This window comes from Staurois parvus, unplaced genomic scaffold (genome assembly GCF_062004578.1).
Source record: "Staurois parvus isolate SC_StPar_1 unplaced genomic scaffold, SC_StPar_1.0 ptg000432l, whole genome shotgun sequence".
Lineage (NCBI taxonomy): Eukaryota > Metazoa > Chordata > Amphibia > Anura > Ranidae > Staurois > Staurois parvus.
Window position 1 is genome coordinate 14987501 of NW_028318228.1, and position 22402 is coordinate 15009902.

At 44.0% G+C, this 22402-nt stretch overlaps 1 protein-coding gene across 1 annotated transcript in view; it reads right to left on the reverse strand.

The window, feature by feature from the left end:
• Positions 1 to 22402, reverse strand: part of TICRR (TOPBP1 interacting checkpoint and replication regulator) — a gene marked incomplete at its 5' end in the record, with an annotated part of 47928 nt that overhangs the window by 8723 nt on the left and 16803 nt on the right. The window contains 6 exons of the mRNA XM_089687601.1: positions 1 to 2048; positions 5661 to 5791; positions 5920 to 6060; positions 11136 to 11197; positions 15413 to 15503; positions 20978 to 21118. The exon at positions 1 to 2048 is cut by the window's left edge and continues 590 nt beyond it. Coding sequence (XP_089543727.1) covers positions 1 to 2048; positions 5661 to 5791; positions 5920 to 6060; positions 11136 to 11197; positions 15413 to 15503; positions 20978 to 21118 — 2614 coding nt within the window. The remainder of the gene's footprint in view (positions 2049 to 5660; positions 5792 to 5919; positions 6061 to 11135; positions 11198 to 15412; positions 15504 to 20977; positions 21119 to 22402) is intronic.

Below are 22402 nucleotides of genomic sequence, written 5' to 3' on the forward strand. Positions count from 1 at the left end.
GAAGCACAACCAGATTCCAACTTTATATGCTTACTACACCATGTCTCACCAAAAAGACCATCTTCTGCTTTCCTAGTGCAATACACAGTTGGAGAGTCTTCAACCCTAACCCCACTTGTCATATCGACAGTAGAGCTGGAATCTGTCCTCTTAAATCGAAGCTTTGGCAAACCTGACTCTCTCATTTCAAGCTGAACTTCGTAAGTTGGGGTAGGGATGGTTTTCTTCTGGCTTTTTGGAGTGGAGAACTTAGATGGAATTTGTGGAGTGCCAAGTCGTGCCGCAGCTTCTCGTTGCCTCCTGTCCACGGTGTGGCGTAGACCATACGGTGAAGCGCTCTGCATATTTCCTGTACCTTTTGGTGTGCTTGGTAAACTCCCAGAATTAGAAGGCTTCCTTGTAATCAACAATTTCATTTTCAGATCACAGGTTTCTGATGCCACAACTTTGGCTTCTGATATATCAATACTTTCATCGGTCTGTGAGGTATTCACAAATGAACTTGAACGTTCAGAGCTTTCTAAAGATGAAACATCCAACCTTTCACATACGGCAAGATCATTTTTAGGGGAAGGGAAGCTGAATTCTGAAGAGGTCTTTAAACGTGGCAATACAACCTTAAGTTCAGCTGGCAAGGTATTAGACAGAACAGGTGACGTGTGTTTAGAAACTAAAAGACCTCTACCAGCGGGCCTTTCTCCAGTACTTAACACTTTGGTAACATGACTAGTATTTTTTGAACCTGAAAGCAGCTCATTACCAGGCTGTAATTTTGTAGGAGTTTTAAGCACTGGCTGGCAGGGTAGCACAGAAAGAACATCCAAAGCAGAGGTTTTGAAAGACTGCGTGGTCTTTGGGGATATAGAAGGAGAGCCAATGGACTTTGTTGGTGTAAATTCAGCAGGAAAGGAAACAGACTTCTTCCATTCAGCACATTTCTTTGGTGTGGGTGTTCGCAAAATAGAGGACAATGCCTTTTGTGGTGTTCTAAGCTGATACCTTGTAGTGAAAGGGGAGTTTTCTTGTGATATAGAATCCTCATCAGCTATAGGCTTCCTAGGAGAGTGATCTGACATTTTAGGTGTTGATTCCGAAGCCAACGGTAACATGACAGAACTCTTCCACTCCACATGTTTTTTTGGTGTTGGCGTTTGTGGAATAGCTGGAAGTGACTTTTGCGGTGTACGAAGCTGATATTTTGTAGTGAAAGAGGTTTTTGGTGACATGGAATCCTCCTCAGCTCCATGTTTTCTAGGGGTATGCTCAGTATCAAAAGGAAGAACCGTGCTCTTCCACTCCACGTGTTTTTTTGGCGTTGGCGTTTGTGGAATAACTGAATTTGACTTTTGCGGTGTACGAAGCAGATACCTTGTAGTGAAAGAGGTTTTTGGTGACATGGAATCCTCTTCAGCTGCATGTTTTCTAGGGGTATTCTCGGTACCAAAAGGTAGCACAACTGAGCTCTTCCACTCCACACATTTCTTTGATGTGGGCGTCCGTGTAACAGACTTCTGTGGTGTTTGAAGTTGGTAACTGGTTATGGGAACAGTATCTACATTTGAACTTTGCAATCGAAGTGATTTCCTTGGGGTGCAAAAAGCTTGTCCCTGCTTTCCAGGGGTATTAGTGTTTGAATGTCTGTTAGGGGTCTTCTCTGGGCTTTTGAAAACCTCATCTTGTGATCTTTCTGCTCTGCCTTTTTGCGGTGTAATATGTTGGTTTAGAGTCTTTAAGGGAGATCTTAGCCACTTATTTGGAGAATCGCTTTTTCTAGGTGTCATCTGCGCTAATCTCTCACTTCTTCTTTCAGGAGATTTCAAAGTAGAGTGTTCTTGCTTAGATGGTGAGAAGATGTTCCCCAAGTTTCTAGCACTCTTCCTTTCTAGTGGACTTTTGGAAGGCGTTTTAAGCCTTTTTGGCGTACGGACAGGTGTGCGTGGTGTACAAGGAGATTTCTGCGACAGTCTCTTTCCTTGTGACTTTTCACAGTTTGAAGAAGCTTTTCGTGGCATTTTTCTTGGAGTCTTCCTTTGTTGCTTTTCTGCCATCTGAAAAAAATACAAAAATTGTCATCTTAAGACCTTTCTAAGTGATACTGACCAGAAATTAATTTTTAGTTACATGAGGTTTTTATTTTTTTTAAATGTTAATAGCTTTTCACATCTGCTGATCACAGTGTACACATCTGGAGTCTATGAAAGGAAATAAGTCACACCGCAGCAAGCTAGAAAGCGAAATTAAATGCACCCTGTTCATTCTGTGTCTATTCATTATAGATCATATAGATTTAGAAGGCTATTCATTAACCCCTTAGTGACTAAGGGTAAAACAATTAATGCCTGAACACAAATTTTGCAACTTTGACATGTGTTCGTAAAACCGTACATATCACAATTACTTTGTGTACCCAGGTGGAATATACCTTGTTCTGTTCAGGAAAATTTGGACTTTCTTTGGTGGTAAATGGTAAAGGATATCGCCTGATTCCCCCCCCCCCCATTATAAATGGAAACCTGGCTCAAAATAGTAAAAAAATGAATAAAGTAATACCTCAGTTTACAAATGCCTCCGTTAATGTAATTTTCGGTTAAGAATGAAATCCATTGAAAATAATGCCTCAGCTTATGAATTTTTTTCGCAATACGAAGTGTATGTCGGTGCTGATTTTTAAATGCAATTGCCGGCTTTTTTTTTTTTCTTCTTCACTATAGCTGACAGAATTAGCTGTCACTTAGCCCCGAGTTAAGAAACTAAAAGAAAAACATTGTTTTTCTTAACTCGGGGAAATTAACTAAAAGAAAACTCTTTCTTTTAGCTGGGGGGAAGTGAAAGCAGAATTTCTGAGCTATAAAGAAGTGTCCTGTCTTTTTTCACACTACACTTAGTTTTTTCTGAATGAGTAGGGGTACCCCATACTCATTCACATGAAGGGGGGGGGATTGGCGGGATCTGGGGGCTGCCCGCAGACTCCCACAAGCACCAGCCAGGGTTGTGGGGTAGAGGCCCTCATCCCTATCAACATGGGGACAAGGTGCTTTGGAGGGCGGAGTGGAGCCCCCCAACCCCATAGCACCCCCCCCCCCCACGTTGAGGACATGTGGTCTGGTATGGTTCAGGAGGGGGGCCCCTGCTCGGTCGCCCCCCTCCCCCCCCGTTTCCTGACCTGGCTGCATGTTGGGATAAGGGTCTGGTATGGATGAGTGGAAGGACCCCACTCTGTTTTGTTTTTTTTTTTTTAATTGCCAGCAATTCTTTTACATTCAGCGGGTTAGTGACCTCCGGAACAGGTTAATTGATTTTCAAAGCATTCCTATGGGAAACGGCATTTCGGTTTATTAATTTTTCGCTATACGGAACGTCCTGCAGAACTAATTAAATTCGTAAACTGAGGTATTACTGTATATACGAGGATTCTCCAAAATGTTTCTGAACACACGTTTTATTTATTTATATATATATATATATATATATATATATATATATAACAAAAAAAAAAAAAAAACCAAAGAATGGACTTTTTTGCACACTAGTATTGGTGTAGTATAATAATATTGCACTTTATAAATATTGCATTTGATTTCAGCACTTTATTACTGCAGGTACACTATATTGCCAAAAGTATTGGGGCGCCAGCCTTAACATGCACATGAACGTTAATGGCATCCCAGTCTTAGTCCGTAGGGTTCAATATTGAGTTGGCCCGCCCTTTGCAACTATAACAGCTTCACCCCTTCTGGGAAGGCTGTCCACAAGGTTTAGGAGGTGTCTATGGGAAGGTTTGACCATTCTTCCAGAAGCACATTTGTGAGGTCAGGCAATGATGTCGGAGGAGGTCTTACTCACAGTCTCTGCTCTAATTCATCCCAAAGCTGTTCTATTGGGTTGAGGTCAGGACTGGAGGAACTTGACTGGCCTGCACAAACTCACTCATCCATGTCTCTATGGACCTTGCTTTGTGCACTGGTGCCCAGTCATGTTGGAACAGGAAGGGGCCATCCCCAAACTGTTCCCACAAAGCTGGGAGCATGAAATTGTCCAAAATGTTTTGGTATGCTGATGCCTTAAGAGTTCCCTTCACTGGAACGAAGGGGCCAAGCCCAACCCCTGAAAAACAACCCCACACCATAATCCACCCTCCACCAAATTTAACACTTGGCACAATGCAGTCAGGGAAGTACCGTTCTCCTGGCAACCACCAAACCCAGACAAGTCCATTGGATTGACAGACAGAAGCGTGTCTGTCAATCCATGGAAACCCAATTCATGAAGCTCTCTACACATTGTTGATATGCTAATCTGAAGGCCACACCAAGTTTGGAGATCTTTAGCTATTGACTCTGCAGACAGTTGGTGACCTCTGCGCACTGTGTGCTTTAGTGTGTTCTGACCCCGCTCTGTCATGTTACGTGGCCTACCACTTCGTGGCTGAGTTGCTACTGTTCCCAGTTGCTTCCACTTTTTTACCCTGACCCTTACTTGACCCAAACACCAACCATGGCACTGACCTAGATCAAACATTAATCTAGCTTTTTGTCTTTAATGTTTCTTTTATTTGTCTTCTTCTTTCTCCCTGCTGCAAAGAGAGAGACAGTGGGATTGATTTACTGAAACTGGAGTGCGTAAAATCTGGCTACCATGCACAGCAGCATCAGTCAGCTTTCAGTTGTTTTTCATCAAAGACTATTTGAACAAGCTGAAGCTAGAAGCTGATTGGCTGATTGGCTATCGTGCACAGCTGCACCAGATTTGCACTCTCCAGTTTTAGTAAATCAACCCCAATGGCTAAGTGGCTAGCACTTCGGCCTGGCAGTACTAGGGTCGTTGGTTCGAATCCCAGTCACGGCACCACCTGCCTGGAGTTTGCATTTTCTCCCTGTGCCTGCGTGGGTTTCCTCCGGATACTCCGGTTTCCTTCCACACTCCAAAGACATGCTGGTAGGTGAATTGGATCCTGTCTAAATTGGTCCTAGTATGTGTATGTATGAATGTGAGTTAGGGACCTTAGATTGTACACCCCTTGAGGGTTAGGGACTGATGTGAATGTACAATATATATGTATAAGCACTGCGCAAATTGACGGCGCTATATAAGTACCTGAAATAAATAAATTCCGAGAGAAAGAAAACACAGGGGGGCAGGCTGCACTGTGACTGATCACTATGATAGCTGATCAGAGGCTCTCTCAGTGATCAGGTAACTCGGAACTGGAAGTCCCGGGTCCCGATTGTTAGTATGGGACCCGAGGCTCCTAGTGAGAACCTGGTCTCTGTGCTGGGAGCACGCTGAACACATGTTCACATCAGGATGACAGAAAATAAGGAAAGAGTTGTTGCCCTCAAGGATCAGTCAGGTTTCATCTCGTCTTGCAATCTTGTGTGGAAAAGCTAGACCCAGAATAAGTTGATTTGTGTCCACCATGCTCTAACATGTGAAAATCATGCTGTGCCCATATACAGCTATATAGTTTAACTTCGTCAGCAGCTCTGAGATTTTCCCACAGACTGCTATCACCCCAACATCCAGTAGCTGACAAGACTCAAAGGTCACCTGTGTGAGACCTTTGTCTAGAATGAGGCATGCATGTGAATAATTAGCATACTATTATCTCCTTTGCATTCAATTATTCAATCTGCTTGTAAGCCATCACAACTTTTAACTACCTCCTGTGCTGATTGTTCAGGATCGCTCAGCAACTTTCTTCTTGCCTTCCTCGCTGGAGGACTGGTCGTTCCAAGAACCTCTCCAAAGAGTAAACGTTTAGGAGTTTTTGCCTCAGTGCTGAGCACACTTCCTAATGACAAAGATGGCATTTTATTTTACTTTTAATGCATTTCGGGTTACATTTTCTTTTAAATGTTGCTTTATGAGTTTTTGCTCTCAAAAGACAAAAATATCACAACACCCTTATAGGCATCTTACCTTTCTTATTTTCAGCAACGACCTGCTGGCTGGCAGAATGAACCCTCTCCAGATGACGAGATTTTGGCTGCGAAGCATAGAAAGAAGAAGAATCTCTTCTTGAAAGGGCCAGTTGCTTAATACGGGGGCTCCTACGGACATCTAACACAGAGCGGGCAAAGGTAAGACAGGTCATATAACTATCAACCATCTTCATTTATAAATACATTAAACTGAAACTCCAGGCAAACCATTAAAGTAGTATTAATTCCAAAAGCAAACATCATATTGCAGGTTACAAATTCTTTAATGTGATGGTTGCTCAGAAGAAAGCCGCGACTGTCAAGTCTCAGACTCGCTGCTATGCTCCTCCAGCGCTCAATGGAGCACTGGACTATGGAGGGGGCAGGAGGGGCTGGCTCAGGCTCTTGTAGGATCGCTGAGAGGCTGAGCCAGGTGCCTGCCTAGGCTTCTGGGTGGATCCCAACTATATGTTTGGGATCTTTTCAGAGCCTGGACTGGCTGAGTGATGTCATCACACCAGCGTGCATGCCACGTGTGCTCCAGCCCTTACTTCCGGGTCTCCACCATCTTGGTGGCTCAGCCTGGTTTAGTGACAGTGGATCTGCAGCGACATACGGCAGTACCCAGACGGCTACACTGTGACGTTCCCCTGTTGACGGATTAGATGTGCTTTTATTTATCCACTCTTCTGTAAGTGGCTTTATATTGTGTGCAATAAACAGATGTTTTTAGTCTACACTTAGAGGCGCCTTCTCTTTTTTACATTGAATGCAAAGGTGTCACCCGTTTCTGATCCACTTTTTTTTTTTTTTTTTTTTTAAGAGGTAAGAGCGTGTTTTACCCAGTGTAACCTTCTGGATACAGGCACCCAAGAATGGTCCAAACAAGTGTTTGCCCTCAAGCCAACTTGAGGCTCTTGGAAAGTCTTTCACGGTTGCTGCCAAATGGCTGGCTTTTCCAGGTCTCAATCTGGAACAGAGCATAAGCATTGCCCAGACTTAAAGGGCTTGGCAAACTCCCACAACAGAGCACTCCTACCACAGACAAGGATACCTTAAAGAGGGCCCCTAACCACCTATCAATGGTTTCTTTAGAAGAACAAAACCATAGTGCCGGTTCACACGAGAAAATGCATGTGAACGCTGTGTGGTTCCTGTGTGATTCACATGCAGTTCTGTGCAGTGCGATTAAGGCCCATTTATTTTGAAGGAGCTAAAATTGCACTGCACTAACAAAGCAGTGCATGCACTACTTATGGAACACTGCAACTGTATCGCATGGCACTTTTGTACCAAGCGATCTGGTGGGGGCAAACACACTGCATTTGGAGTGTCATTAACTTATTGATGCCCATTGCAGATCTCAATTGGACTGTGTTTCACATGCAGGTATGAATCGCACAGGCATGCACAGAGCGTTTCTGTGTGGCCATAGTGTGTACCAATCCTTAACGCATGAAATAGCTGATGAGGGTTCACGGGAAAAGCTGGGGTTTTGTAGGAGACCGCCAGAAACCAAAACCAGGGACTGAACCAGGGGAAGAGGATTCCACCAGTGGTAATTTAAGATTAGCGGTCTGCTAAGTCTGTGTCAGCCCTGTATCCAAATTATTCCTTCTGGGGGAACTGGTGCACACAGGATTCCTGAGCCACAACAGCTTCACCTTCCTCAGGAATCTCCTGCGGATGCCTAACTCTCCTACAAAGGTGGAGGAATGGAAGCAGAGTTCCCATGTTTGCATCCCAGACAATCAAAGCCAATAAATCCCTGAGAGTGTATTAAGCAGCTCAGATATGGCTGCAGAAAAATTCCTCTTAACACAAAAGGAAAGTCTAGAACTGAACCCCTAAAAAAAGTAGAAAATACCATATAGGAGAAAGGTTGCAGAAATAACCTGACCCTTTAAGAAGGCACTCCAGGGTACACTTTGTAGGGGGTTTCCCTATCTCACAGAAGGAATTGGGAGCCCACCCTATCATCCTTCCCACACCTCTGTATGGTCAATGGCCATCATTGCCCACAGGATCCAGAGATGACTGGCAGACATAACAGCTTATTGCTCTTGTATGCGGGGTCTGGGTACAGTCCCACTTGGCAATTAGGCCTCAGCAACTGATTCTGATGAAGCCCTTTGCTACCTTACCCAGTGGCGTTAACAGCTGGCTAGAAAATCAGGACTAAGCCCTTTCAAGGAGGATCTTCAGAGAGATCTGTGTGCACATCCATCATTTAATGACACAAACTGAAGACTGAGACTTAGCGGAGCCAGGAGTGGTCATGCTTGGACAGGGATTTCCAATTTTTTTTTGAAGGATAACATAAGAATTCCTATTTATTCCTCTGCATCCTGTGATGTGCAATTAAAGCAGAACTACACTATATCTGAGCACCATAAAAACGCTACTTAATTTATTTTTGTTATTCGAACCAAACTCACCTATCCACCCATGTCTCCATGCTTTATTTTGAGAAATCACTTTGAAAAACAACCCCTAGCATTTCTGACTGCAGCGACCTTGAGTAAGGGCAGAGGATTCATGTAACATTTACTTCCTGGAGTCCATCTGCCCTTAGTGCAAGCATACAGGCAGGAGGGTGTGCTTAGCTCAGCCAACCCCTCCTTCCCTCCTGAAGAGTCCTGGGATGTATGACATCATTGGCCTAGGCATGAAAACCAGGAAGTAACTGAAGAAACGTAAAAAAAAAAAAAAAAAAAAAAAAAAAAAAAAAGGTTTAACACAAGTAAATGTGATCTACTTTCCTATCTATTTAATAAAGCTAGCAGTATGAGGATTACAAATAATGTTGACAGAGAGTGAAGTTCTGTTTTAAGACATATATATATTTTTACAATCTTCAAGTAAACTTAGGGGGTTTATACTTTGTTGGTAACTGGAAAATCCATTTAAAGCTGAACTTTAGTCAGAAAATGAAATCCTGCAAGATCACTTCAGGCTGGCCCCTTTTGCAGGTATCGCTATGGCAGGGGTCTCCAAACTGCGGCCCAAAAGCCTGATGTGGCCCATTGCTTGCTTTTTTTTATGGCCCTTGGGGCACTATTCCTTCCACTGACACAAACAATGGGGTACAGTTCCTACTAATGACAGAGATGGGGAACAAATTGTCCCACTGACCACCAAGCCTATGGCATGGTTTACTCCCACTGATGCCAGGGCATTTTCTACTTCCACTCGTCGCATTCTGGCCCCCCTCTAAAGTTTGGCTTTTTGTTTAGAAAGTTTGGAGATAACTGGTCTATACTGTGTAAAATCCAGTAATACACCATTTTATCCTGCGCTGCACATGCTCAGTTGCTCTCTATTTTTAGGCACTGTACCAAATCTGTAGAGTCTGATCTGTTGACAGCCTAAAAATTTAATGCTGCTCATGAATCTGGGATTCAGTAGAATGGCAGCCTTTGGCAAGAAAAAGGAGCAATACTGGAGGCAGTTTGCAGCACACACTAATATTGGTAGCATTATTATTATGTGGAATGTTATTGCTAAACAACATTATTTTTTAACAAGTTATGGGTAAAGTTCCATTTTCAGCATTAACTGTGCTATTAAGAACTCCAAAGAAAAAAAAAAAAAAACACAAAAAAATTGCACAAACCACTAAACAGTTGATAGACTTTTCTGCTAAATGGTAAGGATTTTCAAAAATGTAATTGAATTTTCATGACCTCATCTCTGTAAATTAAAAAGATAACAGCATTGGCTCTGCCAAGGAGGAGGTGTGAGAGCCGGGATTACATCATATCCTCTCTCTCTGCAGTAAAAGGAAACTACAGTTCCCATAAACCACAGGGAGTCATAGTGAATGTGGGCAGGTACACTAGGCCTGTACATGTTGAATGTATCTGAGAGTCTTGGTTCGCCCACCACTGCAAGTGGGGCTGAATTACATCACTGCTTCCTGGAGAAAGAACTACAGAAGGGATGTGCCAAGACAAATGTCTGGGGGAATATGAGGCATAGCATACACTGTTCTTACAAACAGGAAACCAAAGAGAATTAGCCTATTCATTTTCAAATCAAATGGTTATTTCAGAGCAACTACTGAGTGAACCTGAAGATGGAGGACATATTCAGTGAAGGTAGGAAATCAGCAACAAGAACATATAAAAGAGGTTTTTGCCCAGAGTTCTGCTTTACCCCTTGTAAGGTATCCTTGGAACTTCCATTTGCTACAATGTCATGGTCTTTTCAGCAACCATGAACCTATAGCAGAATATGGTCTTCTAAAAAGCTGGATAAATAGACGTAATCAACGACTGACAAGCAGATAATCGCAGCCATACAACCAAAAATGTGACCCCCTCACCCCATCCCCATGTGCTGCTACCATTGCTGGCTGCGTGTGTGTCACCTATCAGATCCTCCAGCCATGAAGTGCATTATAGTACACAATGCATGTGTTGATGTGCGATGTGCACATGTACTGCAGTGCATTGTTACAAAGCATCACAGTACTTTTTTTCTTTTTTTTTTTTTACAAATTACATTCAATCAACTCAATCAATGCATAGAAGCGCATTGAATGCCTTGTATTGGGTTGTACTGTGTACTTTTTTTTTTTGCTGTAAGTAAAAAATTAAAAAAATTGTCCTTGGCAGCAAAGACATACTGTAAGTATAGTTGAGATTTAATGTACATTTGCTATATCTCAATTTCTAACTAGAAATTGTGAATCAGTCGTATACAAGTTGAATTAGAAGGATATGAAGCACATGCAGATACATTCCAGTTGACACTACATAAAGTATTAGGGTTTCTCAACCAGGGTTCTGTGGAACACTAAAATTCCTCCAGAGTTTGCTAGGGGTTCCTTGAACAATAAACAATTTCTGCATCTTAGAAGAGTAACCACTAACACCAATAATCCTTTTAGCTAATTGTAAGTGGAGGAATCTGCCCGATGACCACAAATGTAAAGAGCATTCTTCACATTCACCATCACACTAATGCACTGTGAGCTGTAAATACTGTATTACAATAGTTCCATGAAGCCAAAAAGCTATTTCAAGGCTTCCTCCATGTTAAAAGGTTGAGAAAGGCTGCTATAAGGGATCACACAAAATATAAAATTGTATCTCCTGATACGTACACTTTGGTGACATCAACAGCAACTGACAAGTCTGGATAAGTCCTAGTGTTTGGCTAAAAAGGACATAATCCACCTATATATGTTCCAAACCCCTTTACGATTACCTCTTAAATCCTTTTCTGGAGATTCCTCGACAATGTTGATATCAGATGTAGACTCGCTGCACCTGTGAAAGCAAACAGGGAGTACTTAGCTTACTGTGGGCACTGAGGTTTATGGGCATCGATACCTAGGATGCAAGATTTAATGTATACCCGACAAGCCTGTTAATTATATTTTACAGAAGTGAAAATAGGCAAATTTACTAATAATACTTTACAGGACACAGACTCTTAGGTCTTGGAGAACAGGATGTCCAAAAAGCAAAGCAATGGAGGGATGGGCAACACAGCAAACACATGTCCGCAGGTTCATACAACACACGGGCAGAGGGCTTGAGAACTCTTGTTTTCGAACACTCGGAATGCTCTACAGAGTAAGGCTTTTTTGCAAACACATCTGACAGAAGCGAATGTACTGAGTATGGCAACCTTGTAAGTTGAGGAAGACTGGGGGAAAATCCCTGACATGCGGTTTCCGAAGAACCGACAAAACCAAACTCCCACCGTGCCAATGGAAAGTGATCAACATCCCTGCACAAAGGTTTTCACCAGCAAGCGAGAGGCCAGTGGTCTCTGAAAAAGAATGAAAGGGGTACAAACAATAATCCAGACCAAAGTAGAGGACAACTAGGATTCATCCCATAGAGAACTTCCTGGGCTTGTTACAGAATTGCCTGGGATGGAGCTTCTTTGCAACACAAAATATAGGCCTCTTCCAGGTAAGATGACAGACTTGGTGTAAAGTCAATTTCCAAGCTTTTAGGAGCCTATGGATGACTGGAGACCTTCAGGATTCAGAAGCAGGATAGTGGATTCGTCCCAGGGAGAGGAGATCTGAACAATCTGTGCAGCCCCACACAGAGTCTGCCAGGCGTATAAGCATGTACTATGTCCTATAGATAACAAGTGCAGCACTAGTGAAAATGACAAATGACAGTAAAGTATCTCTCAACGCTCTAGCGTTCTTATAAATAAATGGTGACATGAGTGAACAAACAGCGAAAAAATTATATGATATGATAATGGCGAATCGCTCTTATTCCGGCACTACAGTGACAAACATAGAAGCATTAGTGAATAAGCAAAATACAGCGTAGCGCTAAAATGCAGCGCAATGGTGACAAATGTATCTATATCGTGACTGCAGTGAACAAATCAACAAATATAGCAACTCAAAACAAAACTCAAACACCAATAATCAAAATGTATCAAAAAAGTCCAAAAGATGAACGTGACATCAAGTGATAGGTGAATCCGTGACAAATTCTTCCTTCGAATGCACTCACCAGAAGCGCATATTAAATGTGCATTCAAAGCAGTGGTAACAAACTCCTCCAACAGGTCAGCCTTATCCACCGCCGGGTACAGGTAAAGGGAATGCACAGCTGTCAAGCACCAGAAATAGGGGATACCTCTGACAGATCGCTCAATCCTCAGCATAAAAAACGCCCCACCTTGAAGGGAACAGCTCATAAAAGAGCCCAGAGAGATAAAGCTCTAATGGTACATTATTTTTATTGAAAATGTAAAAATGACCTGTACCCGACGGTGGATAAGGCTGACCTGTTGGAGTTTGTTACCATTGCTTTTAATGCGCATTTAATATGCACTTCTGGTGAGTGCATTCGAAGGAAGAATTTGTCATGGATTAAACTATCACTTAATGTCACGATCATTGTTTGGACATTTGATACATTTGATTATTGGTCTTTGATTTTTGTTTTGAGTTGCTATATTTGTTGATTTGCTCACTGCAGTCACGATATAGATACATTTGTCCCTATTGCGCTGCATTTTAGCGCTACACTATATTTTGCATATTCACTAATGCTTCTATGTTTGTCACTGTAGCGCTGGAATAAGCGCGCTTCAACATTATATATAATTTTTTCGCTATTTGCTCACTCACATCACCATTTATTTATTTATAAGAACGCTAGAGCGTTGAGATACTTTAATGTCACTTTCACTAGCGCTGCACTTCTTATCTATTGTTCCTGAGGATATAGTGGGTTGTCCTTTTGTGCTAGCGGCTGCTCCTGCATATTTCTCCCTGTGTGCTCACTGCCATTCTTTATGTACTATGTCAGCAATGGGCAAACTACGGCCCGCAGGCCGTATACGGCCCGGCGCACCTTTTAATCCGGCCCGCGGAGCTAGGCTCCCGCTAGGCTCCTCTCACAGTCCGCCCTGAAGACCGGTGCAGCATGAAAATCTGTCTCCTATGAGGATCTGTCCCCCTCGACGTATCTGCGCATGTGCCGGAGATCGCTGATCGGCTGCTAATGCCTGAAACTGGCACATGCGCAGATACATCGAGGGGGACAGATCCTCATAGGAGACAGATTTTCATGCTACACCGGAACACGGCGAGAGGAACGCGCGGAGCAAAGGTAAGTTAATTGACACAGGGGGGACTTAATATGGGGGATGAATTAATATGGGGAATGAATTACTATGGGGGATGAATTACTTTATGGGGGATGAATTACTTTATGGGGGATGAATTACTTTATGGGGGATGAATTACTATATGGGGGATGAATTACTATATGGGGGATGAATTACTATGCTTACTATGGGGGAATATTACTATACTTACTATGGATGACACATACACATCATTCATCTACTCTTGGTCCGGCCCCCGGGTCCAATATATGAATCCATTGCGGCCCTCAAGTCAAAAGGTTTGCCCACCCCTGTACTATGTCCTACTGGACCAGATCCGTGCAGTCACTGGTAAAAAGGTATCTGATCCTAACGACAAATCTGTCATTTGTTGTTAAATCTGGACACTGAAAAAGAGTCATGTCTAGTAAGGCTAGAGCAGGTGAAGAACAGATGGTTGGGACTAAGCTCTCTCCAGGTCTTCACCCTCCCAGAAGGCATAACCCCAAAACCAGGAATATTGAGGTTCAGTCTAACATTTTCTTCTAGCAGAAGCCCAAATCTCATGTTTGTACAATGATTTAGAATCTTTACATCACAGTTCCCAACCCCTCCTTACTTCATAGCCCCCTGCACTTCACAGTCCTACTTTACACGGCAAGGAACGATAGGAGCTGCCCAACTGTTTATGTTAACATGTGGGGATTGGTTGCTAGGTCCTGCTCACCAGGAAGGGAGTCATGGGAAGAGACGCCTGAGAGAAGCCACCCAGGGGCTGCTAAGTGGCGCGGCCATGGCAGTTTGGATAGGTCAGTTCTCAGTCTGCATCCATTAAGTGATGTATGCCCTAAAAAAGGGTCTTCGAGGTCGGAGTTCCACCAGTGGATGGTCCACAGCCCTGGACCTGAATAGCACTCTGCGGCTTGGACTACGTGCCTAGGTGAGCACCCACACAGGATCCAGTAATCTTACAGGCTGCTATCGCATCTTCTTCCAAAGCAAGGTCCAGGTACATTCTCCCAATGCTCAACTGAACATATATAGCCAATCTATAAAGCTGCTAAATAAAAGCCATGATGGCTATGAGCACCTAGTAACTTGCTAGAAGGGTGTAGCTGCACCAAAAAAAGAAAATTGGGAGTAGAGACAAGACGTCCGTACACCTAAGTACATTAGCAGAAAAACAGTCTTTTTGGGAGTGGACAGGGTTATGCTAGAGCGCTTCTTACAGATTTGTTTCCCAGTATTCAGTCATCTGAAGGTAGCTGCATAACCCAAGGTTCAAGACTAAAGCTGGCCATACACTACACAATCTGATTGTATAATTTCCTTTAGATCTACTATCAACTATGCAGTGTAAGGGCCTGTCCAACTGGATAAAATTGAATGGATTGTTTATGTACTCATGCTACATAGTTTTGGTAAATCTAAAGTAGATTACACAATCTAATTGTATAGTGTATGACCAGCTTAAGTGTCCTGTAATGAACGACTAAGGCCTGACTCACACAACTTCAGTTGCACTGAATCGCACAACCGAAATCACATTATTTTCAATGGCAGCACAGTATGTTTTTAGAAAAAGAACATGCGCTACATTGGTGTAGTTGCAGCGCAATTATGGCCCCTTAGACTAAAATAGAAACACAACCAAAATGTGTTTAAAATGTATGTACCTGCATTTTTAGTGTGTTTTTAGGTAAAAAAAAAAAAAGAAGGAAAATGCGTACAAAACGTGACTTGATCCGACTTTCAGTGCGATTGTGTTGTCCATCTGCAGTAGTGTGAACCTAGCCTAAAAATGTTGGTATTACATGTATAATCACATCTACTGAATCAAGCTGCATGTCAAACTGTAATAATGTAACAGGGCTAAATTTGTAACTTACCGGCCTTTTATCTGCCTGTGCAGCAGTCTATTGGAAGTCTGTTTGTGCACGGGGGTCTCCGTCACCTTCTTTGTCAACAGCTTGTGATGATCTAACAAGAGAAGTAAGGGGTTCATCTTATTTTGTCTGCATGTTTGAAGAGTCAGGACAGGATTAAAAGGAGAAATTACTCACTGACAGTTCTGCAACCAAAAAGTCATTTCTAAAGCAAGACAGGATTTACAGCTAACTGGTACTTTAATACAAGGACACCATGAAACAAATTCTCTCATCTTGTGAAAGATCACTGTTACATTTCAACTCCATGTTTTGTTCGATTTTTAATCATTTTCATTGCTCCACAGTGCCCAGTTTAATCCTTGTGACTGCAATATGCCTTCAACCCTTTCACTGCCAGAGACATTTTTGAAATTAAAAATAATAATAATAATATATATATTGTGACAGTAGGCAGGTAAAAAAACCTGGTTGCGTCCTGGATGGATGATACATTTGTCCAAGGTTTAGGCTCTATGTGGATTTGTTCCACTAGAGGGAAGTGCTGAGCCCTTCAACAGTGAGCTAATGAGCCCAGCTGAAGGTAGTGGGCTCATTAAGGCCTCTATAAAACGTCCCAACCTGCTTAGGGATTGGCTCCATCCTGGAACCAGATCTGTGCCGGATTAGACTGGGGAGCACCATACTTATCTGAGTGCGGTGAGACAAAGGCCTGTGTGGCTAGCCTCCAACTGATAGGGACCGGGTGTAGCATAAGGCTGTACCTAGTGGATAGCTAGGGAAGCTAGAGTGGCCAAGTTGGCAAGGATTTTATTTTATGTTTCTTTTGGTTTGACGTTTTCTTGTAAATAGTGTAAATAAACCGCACCTTTTTGCTTGCACCAACACTGCTGTTTCGCTGTGCCTGTTTTGTGTTGTGAACTCACCTGGGGGGGGGGGGAGGGGTCACACACACCCACTGACGAGCAAACGCGGATATATATATATAGGCTCCAAGGACATTTCCAGCAAACAACAGTTTTCATGTGTAAAATGTGTCCGAATTGACCTGCTCTTTAAGTTGTTGTTAAAGCTAAACCCAAGCCTTATGTTCCGGTCTTGCACAACCTTACAGACACCTCTCCTGTACTGAAATTGCTTACTATGGATTTCTATAAGGCTCTTAGAGTTCGAAACAGAAGCAAGTCAGATAGAGAACACCCCCTAATTTCTGACCTAGATGGAGGACATCCAGTATCATTTAACCAACATCAGACCCCGACCGCTCCAGCCCTGGCAGACTGATCACACCAAAACCCTCAAACGACACAGTCGTGCCCTGGAGCGACTATGGCGCAAAACCAAATCCCAACAAGCCTTCACCCGATACAAATCTGCCTTCCACACCTACACCTCCTTCCTCCATACTGCCAAACAAGCCTACTTCCTGACCCTCATCAAGGCCCTCTCCTCCAATCCTCGCCGACTCTTCTCCACCTTCAACTCTCTACTCTCGCCACCCCCACCTCCACCCAGCACCTCACTCACTGCCCTTGAGATTGCCAATCACTTCAAAAACAAGATTGACACAATTCGCAAGGACATTGCCGCAACTCGCACGCCTTCTCAACCCGTCCCCTCTCACACAGCTACCCCCTCATCCCCCCTCCCCCTCGACATAACCCACAGGGACTTCGTCGCTGCTCAAACTCCCTCCAACCCCCTTCCCCCTCACTCAGCTACCCCCTCTACACCCCTCTCCCACGGCCCCACCACTGCTCTGACCTCCTCTCCCACCCCACCCTACATTCCTCATACTGAAGCTCCCCCAACACTCCGCACCTTTGACCTTACTACCATCGAAGAAGTCTCCAAGATCCTCTCTGATGCCCGCCTCACCACCTGCCCCCTTGACCCTATCCCCACACAACTCCTACAACCTCCCTCCCCCTCCATCCTACGCTCCCTCACCCACATCTTCAATCTCTCCCTCTCCTCCGGCACTTTCCCTTCCCCTCTGAAACATGCACACATCACCCCCATACTTAAAAAGCCCTCCCTGGACCCCAATGACCCGAACAACCTCAGACCCATCTCCCTGCTCCCATTTACATCTAAACTCCTCGAGCGCCTAGTCTACGCCCGCCTATGCTCTCACCTCAACGACAACAACCTCCTCGATCCCCTACAGTCCGGCTTCCGTCCCCTACACTCCACCGAAACTGCCTTACTCAAACTCTCCAACGACCTGCTAACCGCCAAAGCTAATGGCCACTATTCAGTGCTCCTACTCCTTGACCTCTCTGCGGCCTTTGACACAGTCGACCACCCCCTCCTCCTCAAAAAACTACACTCCCTCGGCCTCAGAGATTCTGCTCTCTCCTGGCTCTCATCCTACCTGTCACAACGCTCTTTCAGCGTTACCTATAATGCCACCACCTCCCTCTCACTCCCCCTCTCTGTTGGGGTCCCCCAAGGCTCTGTCCTCGGGCCCCTTCTCTTCTCCATCTACACCTCCTCCCTTGGCCAACTCATACACTCTCACGGCTTCAACTACCACCTCTATGCCGACGACACACAAATCTATCTCTCAACCCCCCACCTCACCCCCTCGGTCTCCGCCCGAATCACACACCTGTTGAGCGACATATCAGACTGGATGTCGCTCCACTTCCTTAAACTGAACCTCTCCAAAACAGAGTTTCTTGTCTTCCCTCCAGCCCGGACACCACCCCCCATTGACTTCTCCATCATGTCCAACAACGCCACCATCAAACCCGCCCCGCAGGCCAGAGTACTTGGTGTCATTTTGGACTCCAACCTATCCTTCCAGCCCCAAGTCCACTCTTTAACAAACTCATGCAGACTCCACCTCCGCAACATCGCCAAAATCCGCACGTTCCTAACTCCAGAAACCACTAAACAGCTCATCCACTCCCTCATCATATCGCGACTCGACTACTGCAACTCCCTCCTCACTGGCCTGCCTCGCCGCTGGCTATCCCCGCTTCAGTCCATCCTGAATACGGCTGCCAGACTCATTCACCTTTCCAACCGCTCCGTTTCCGCCACCCCCCTCTGCCAATCCCTCCACTGGCTTCCGATTGCGCAACGGATCAAATTCAAAATCCTAACACTGACGTACAAAGCTGTCCACCATACTGCCCCGAACTACATCACTGACCTAATATCCAAGTACCGCCCAGCACGCACACTCCGCTCCTCACAAGACCTCCTTCTCTCTAGTTCCCTGGTCTCCTCCTCCCATGCCCGCCTCCAGGACTTCTCCAGGGTGTCACCCATCCTCTGGAACTCCCTGCCCCAACCCATCAGATTATCACCTACTCTCCTCTCCTTTAGGCGCACCCTGAAAACCCATCTCTTCAGGGAAGCCTACCCCGCCCCCTGCTAACTTGCCGACCTCCTCCACTCTTCCTACCACTCCATCCCCCACAGCTATCTCCTCCTGTGCCACCATCCCCTCCCTCCTAGATTGTAAGCTTGAAAGAGCAGGGCCCTCGATCCCCTCATGTTTTGCATTGTATTGGTATTGTTCTGTCACATGTTCTGTCCCCCTTTGTAATGTACAGCGCTGAGCGAACTATTGGCGCTTTATAAATACTGAATAATAATAATAATAATAATAATAACCTTTAGTCTCCCAAGTCTCACTGTCCCTGGTCCTCCCCTATCATTTATTGGATTTGAGTTGTTTTAATCATGGAGGCACAGCATCACATGTGGGCACTACTTCAGTTCCTGTTTTCACAAAGTGATTGACTGCACTATGCTGACCTCTCCCACTGCCTGCACTGCATAAAGAAGCACAATGACTTAGTGATGATGTCGCCAGGGATTAAATACATTATGTAATGATATAGATAGGTTCCATACAATAATTTCATCAGCATGTTGTTGGGGGGGTGCATGCAATCAGGAGAAGCAAAACATAAGGAGAAAAACTTCAACTTCACCCACTTGTCGACCACTGACGTTAACAGTACATCACATGGACTTTGAGTGGGTATACTGGGATGATGCCTGTATTCCAGTATTTTTTTTTTCCAGCCAGGTGGTGGCTTTCTTGTAAAAGCAATCCTGGCAGCTAATTAGTCACTAGATTGCTTTCACAAGCAACAGTGTGCAGCTGGCAGTTTTGCTGGTTGACCATAGAGTAGATCATCTCTATGGTCTGAGAAACTGGAAGTGACTAGCATTTCATCACTTTCAGTTTCGCCGGTAGTAAACAAACCATTAGTGGGTTTGTTATGATCTGAAGCTTTTAAGGGCAGAAGAGATATCCTGGGTCTAACAGATTATTATATTATTATAATACAGTATTTATAAAGCGCCAATAGTTCGCTGAGCGCTGTACATTACAAAGGGGGACAGAACATGTACAGAACAGTAACAATACAATGCAAAACATGGGGGATCGAGGGCCCTGCTCTTTCGAGCTTACAATCTAGGAGATCCCAGATCTCTCAGTAAAAAGAGTACCTGTCACTGCCTATTGCTATTACATGAGATATTTATACCGTATTTTTCGCCGTATAAGACGCACTTTTTCTTCCCCAAAACTGGGGGGGGAAGTTGGTGCGTCTTATACGACGAATAGAGAGAGAATCCGTGAGGCGCAGCCACGGCCGTAGGAAAGGCCGCGGCTTTGGCCTATCTCTGGAGCGGTCGGCCATCTTAGTACACCCGGCGGTGCGCGCTGACGTCATCACCCCCTCTGCTCGTGGATCAGCAATGGGCAAACTACGGCCCGCGGGCCGTATACGGCCCAGCGGACCTTTTAATCCGGCCCGCGGAGCGTGGCAAACATTGGCTGTCAGGATGTAGGCGGGGCAGCGTGACAAACTCCTCTCCTCTCACAGTCCGCCCTGAAGACCGGAACGGCGCGGGAACACGGCGAGAGGAACGCGCGGAGCAAAGGTAAGTGAATTGACACAATATGGGGAATGAATTACTATAGGGGGGATGAATTACTCTATGGGGGATGAATTACTATATGTATTGGGTTCAGAATCTTTTTTTTCTAGATTTTCCTCCTTTAAAATTGGGTGCGTCTTATATTCCGGAGCGTCTTATATGGCGAAAAATACGGTATTCCCTGTGATTACAATCAAAGATTAAAAAAAAAAAAAAAAAAAAATTTACAAAAAAGGAAAGTGTAAAAATAATAAATACATTTTTAAGTGCCCCTGTCCCCCACGTGAAAAGGCAAACACATCAAGCATGCATGCATAAGTGAACAGCATTTGTGAAGCATCACTGCGAATGTCAGATTGAGTGCAATAATTCTAGGGCCAGACCCCCTTTGTAAATCTAAGGTGGTAACCGGTAAATCTGTGTGGGGTCAAAGTAATTTTCTAGCAAAAAATACAGATTTTTCACACGTAAACTAAAAGTGTCAGAAAAGGCCTGGTCTTAAGGTGGCAGAATCCTTACATACAATTAAAGCAAATGACACTTGAAATGACTGGAAAAGTAAAAATTCCATTCCCTGTGAAAAATTACTGCTTGTTTTATAGCTGCATTCATATGACGTTTATGTCTGTTTCACATATAATTTATAATTTTTACCTCTAGTGCCATCGTGAGTCTTGCTCCGTTTATGCTTCAAGCCTTCTACTGCAGATACAGATTGGCTCCTCTGCATCTTATTGCTTCTTCTTGTAGGTGAGCGGTTCTCTTGGACAAACAGATTCCTTCTCGCTTTTGTGGCTTTTAAAAGAAAAACGGATTAAGGTCATGTCAGATCCAGCAAGGGCCTGGCCAAAATACTCCCAATGTTTACATTTTTAAGTCCTGGCTTATCTTCAGGACACAGGAGTCATTGGGCTCTCACCCCCAGCTTTGCAGGAGTGAGCGCACGTTCGGATTTAAATGCTGCTTATCACAGTGTGGTATCTCCTGTCGCAGGAAAGTCTCTAGTCAATCATCTCCATGAGCATTCTCACACTACTGTAGCCCCTTCCATCTCACACTGTGCGGCAACAAAATGGTCCACCAAGTCCCTTTCTTTCATGGTAACTAAAAAACATGATCACTTTAGTTGTCTTCATAGAAGGTGGCTCAGCAGCCATCTTGTTTTAGTCCATGTCCTGGACATAAGTCAGGATTTATAAAAGTAACCAACGGGAGTATTTCAGTTCAGTTTCAATCTGTGCTTTTAATTGCCTCCACCACTACCCCTGTTTGTTACCGCCTGGTGCAGCTATATCACATGAAGAACAGTCATTTGGTGCACAAGAGCTCCCCTGCTTCCAGTATCATACATATCTAGCTTCAAAATTCTATTAGAGACCTCTGCAGCGCAGCAGTTGTTTTGAGGTAAACTTACATTTTCTAGCTAGAAATAAAAGGTAATCATAAAAAAAGGAAATACATGATTACAAATGTTTTCGTAAAAGTATACTCCAGTCAAAGTCATTAAGCCTTGAAATACATACAGGCAATGTCATCTACCTAAAGTAAGAGTGCATAATTACCCTAAGGTAAATAAAACCAGCATAGAATCCATAGTAGGAATGGAACTTCATCCAAATGGCCTTCTCTGAATACTTCCCACAGACCTTTACGAATCTGTCTACACCACACCGACAGCCCAAGAGCAGCTCAGCGACTGACAGACAGCCCGAGAGCAGCTCAGCGACTAAGAAGTCTGTCAGTCGCTGAGCTGCTCTCGGGCTGTCGGTGTGGTGTAGACAGATTCGTAAAGGTCTGTGGGAAGTATTCAGAGAAGGCCATTTGGATGAAGTTCCATTCCTACTATGGATTCTATGCTGGTTTTATTTACCTTAGGGTAATTATGCACTCTTACTTTATTGTGTGCAGTGGATTTATATTTACTTTTATTTAGATTTATATTTTTCACGATTGTTGTGGCACTCAAGTTTTTTGCATGCAACACGCGTGGCACATTTATGAGATCGTAAGATAACACACTATGTTGAGGTTTTATTCTGTTTGAGGTATATGAAGAATATCTGGAATCCATCATCGACT